At 36.0% G+C, this 3,505-nt stretch overlaps 1 protein-coding gene across 1 annotated transcript in view; it reads left to right on the top strand.

Annotated features, from left to right (window-relative positions):
• The first annotated feature begins 555 nt into the window (after positions 1–555).
• LOC108776601 (dipeptidase 1) overlaps positions 556–3,505 on the top strand; it is a 105,801-nt gene continuing 102,851 nt past the window's right edge. Inside the window, exon 1 of the mRNA XM_018543272.1 lies at positions 556–787. Within this exon, the coding sequence (XP_018398774.1) occupies positions 663–787 (125 nt within the window). The 5' untranslated portion in view covers positions 556–662. The remainder of the gene's footprint in view (positions 788–3,505) is intronic.

Genomic DNA, 3,505 nt, shown 5'->3' with positions numbered 1-3,505 from the left:
GTCGGACGGAGTGTATGACGATAAGACCGGGGTTAATCTGAAAGGTTGGATAGAACGAAAAGAAGAAGGGCCTAAAGTAGCTATCGCGACAGTGAAAAAAGTGGACCTTTGAGGCCACTAGATGTGAGAAATTAGGGTGGGCTCGAGGATGTGTGAAGACAAATGCGCCGAAGATAAGAAAAGCCGTTTGAAGAGGAAGGTGAGCGTTGATCCCTGAATTCTGTTCTCCCAGCAAGAGAAGAGACAATGTTTTCACGTGTGTGGTGATAAAATTGTGTGCGTGGTTTTGGCTGATCTTATCAGTGAAAAACATTGCTAGATCCTTTCCAAATCCCAGGAAAACTCGCTTTTGATATCTCACAAAATAGTCTCCGAGTTTAAGAAAGTCCTTGAAGAATTTTCGAGAAATTGAGATAAATCTTTATCACTGTCGTACGACGAAGGTCGTAAAACTGTCGCCATTAAGAATATGGTCATGCTAGATAATCCTTTTGCGGAAGTTAACTAGATACGCAACTCGAGACGAGTTGGACCGACGATCCTATTACATCCAGGCCATCCTGCAACCCGGTTGAAGGAAGTGCTGCGGGTGAGCTGGTGGGTTAACGGTGATGGCATGAGGACATTAGTAAAGACGCGCTGCGGGTCCAGCGAGGAGGAGGATGAGGATGGTGGTGGGCGTGATGGTCCTTGGTCAGCTACTGACGAGGATCTTGCTCGCGGCCCACGCAGGAGACCGTCTCGCGGCAGCTCGCAGAATTCTAAAGGACGTGCCACTGATAGATGGGTAAGTTAAGTCTAAAAGTCTCGTGTAAATAACACTTCTCAGTAAATCGCAAAATATCCAACATGAACAACTAAATATAAATATGCCAGTACAAGTTTTCAAATTTAAAATATTTCGCAGATTTTTTAAATTAATTCGAAAAATACCTACATATAATATATATAATTACTTAGGCGAGATTAAATAAATTTCGCAGTATCCAATATTGACTATTAAAACAACAACGAAGCAATTAAAGCATAAAAGCCAGTATAAATTTTCATTAAAATGCTTCGTGAATTTCAATTTAAAAAATATCTACGTATATATAATTACTTAAGCGAGATTATCGTTATCAATAATTTTTCATTACAATAAAATTGCACTGTCTTCAATGATACTTAATCTAACAGCAAGAAAAGAGTGAGTTACAGTCAGTTAAGCCCTATGTAAACCTTTAAATAAATTACAATATCCAATATAGACTATTAAAACAGCAACAAAGCAATTAAAGTATAAATGGCGGTATAAGTTTCATCAAAATATTCTATAGATTTTTTAAATTAATTTTACTAAAACGTATACGACTTCTTAAATCAAATTATCGACGTCTGTAATTTTTGCGATAAGACTGCTGTCTTCAATGGAATTTAATCTAACATAAGAGCAAAAAAAAGTTGCAGTAAGCAAGTAAATTTTTTTTATGACTTGTATTATCGGTCTAATTTATCTGTAATCGCAAACTTGTGGATTCACGGTAGACTTGTGAATTGTGTATATGTTACGCCCGCAGCCATTTCCGCTCTGCAATATTTTACAAAGCAGTTACAAGCGGAAAATATATGCGCCAAACTAGCTAGTATAATTTGCGTTTGCCAAGAGAATAGAGAAGAGAACCCGCGTGAAATCTGCGAGCAGCAGCTCAGATGTCAGAAAATTGTTTCAATTAATATTATTAATATCAGTCTTAGAACAATGCATGTTCGTTAATGACATGTATGAATCCAAAGATATCAAAAGGTTTTGTTGCGTCAGGCAAAAATTCTTGACACCAGGTTCAAAAACGAAATAACAGGATTCCGTTCCCAAATGAAACAAAAGTCCTTTTGAAAACTTTTGCGATGCAATCCGAGAAAGCCAGTAGCAGAATGCCGCCGCCTCGGCTGTTCTCACATATCTCGCTCCCCTTTATCACGTTGACGAGCAGCGAAAAACGCTGCGTCGAAAATTCAACGAATAACTTGAATCTCATCGTATAATCGTTAGCCGAGGTACCGCGAGACACGAATTTACAGCTGGCGAGAACAATGTCGTCGTAACGACGTGCACGGGCGACTTTGTGTGGCCGGGCGTGACTCTAATTACACCGGGAATTAAACTTCAAAGGAACGTCCATCGTGTCCGATTTGCTACGACGCGTTGCATCCGTCCGCGCTTTCACTACCGACAATTCTATTAAGCAAGCATTCTGTTAGTCGATCTTATTAGCCGAGCGCCATATATGTATATATGTTGTATGGTATTCATTGTTAGTCATATATTCAGCAAAAACGAAATAGTTATAGATATCAAAAGAAACGTATCTACTTGTTAACAAGATATCAAAAAAATTGGAAAATGCATCAAAGTGATCAAGGCATCTTTGATTTTGTAGATAACTCATTTATGTTGCTTTGCATCATAACTTGAAAGTGTGATGATTTTATCATTAAAACATTAAAATTTTCATTAACATAATTCTCCTATTTCGACAATTACATCATTACATTTCGTATATCTAGTGTTTCTTAGTTTTGATTATTATAATCTGCTTTCTATATTTATATAAAAATTCGTATAAACATTATCAAAGAAAAAGATATGTTTAATCATTATGAGACAGATTATATAAGAGTGATGTATTAAAATATACTGTCTATAATTTTGTAATAATTAATTGTCAGTGAATATTTAAAACGACATTATAAGAAAGAAAATATAAGTGTCAAATATATATAAATAAACATAAACTTTATTTTAAAATGTAATGGCATAATTTCAATTTTTCACTGAGTCTTCTTCAGCTAGACCAAAATAAATAAACAAGTATAAATAAAACATGGTTGTAAGTGAATAAAAAATTAAACAATTAAAAAATACGGAAATAAAGAAAACAAAAAAATTACAAGAACCATATCCAAACAAATGCTCACAACAATGGAATAAAAATCTAATAAATGGATTAAATAATCTATAAAAATAAAACAAATGAATATTTGAAACTATAGAGCGATTCCATTTAATATTTTATAGACCAATAAACTAGACAGAGAATACAATAAAAAAAGTAAGAGCACACTCGAAATGCAGTGAAAATTAAAAATAACCAAACAATGCTACATAAACAGGATTTGCCAGTCTATAGGGGTCAATACCCGAAATCACTTCCTTATTCGAACAACAAAAAAGAACCAATTGAATCGTACTCATTGTCAATTCGAGAAAGAGAGTTGCGTATTTTCGCTGAGATAATGAGAAAGTTTTGCGAGCGCGGAAAAGAAAAGACGTTAATGGAGAGGAGTGAATAAAAAAAGAAACTCAAGAGATGGGGTGCACTGGCAAAAGATGCAAGGAGGATAGAGTTTACTTGAGAGAGAGAGAGAGAGAGGGGGAGAGAGGGGGAGAGGGAGAGAGAGAGAGGGGAGAGAGAGAGAGAGAGAGAGAGAGGGGGGGAGGGGGGGGGGAGACGATGGGAGTGCT

Source organism: Cyphomyrmex costatus, unplaced genomic scaffold (assembly GCF_001594065.2).
Source record: "Cyphomyrmex costatus isolate MS0001 unplaced genomic scaffold, Ccosl1.0 scaffold364, whole genome shotgun sequence".
NCBI classification, from domain to species: Eukaryota; Metazoa; Arthropoda; class Insecta; order Hymenoptera; family Formicidae; genus Cyphomyrmex; species Cyphomyrmex costatus.
This window is presented reverse-complemented; position numbering and strand designations above follow the sequence as displayed.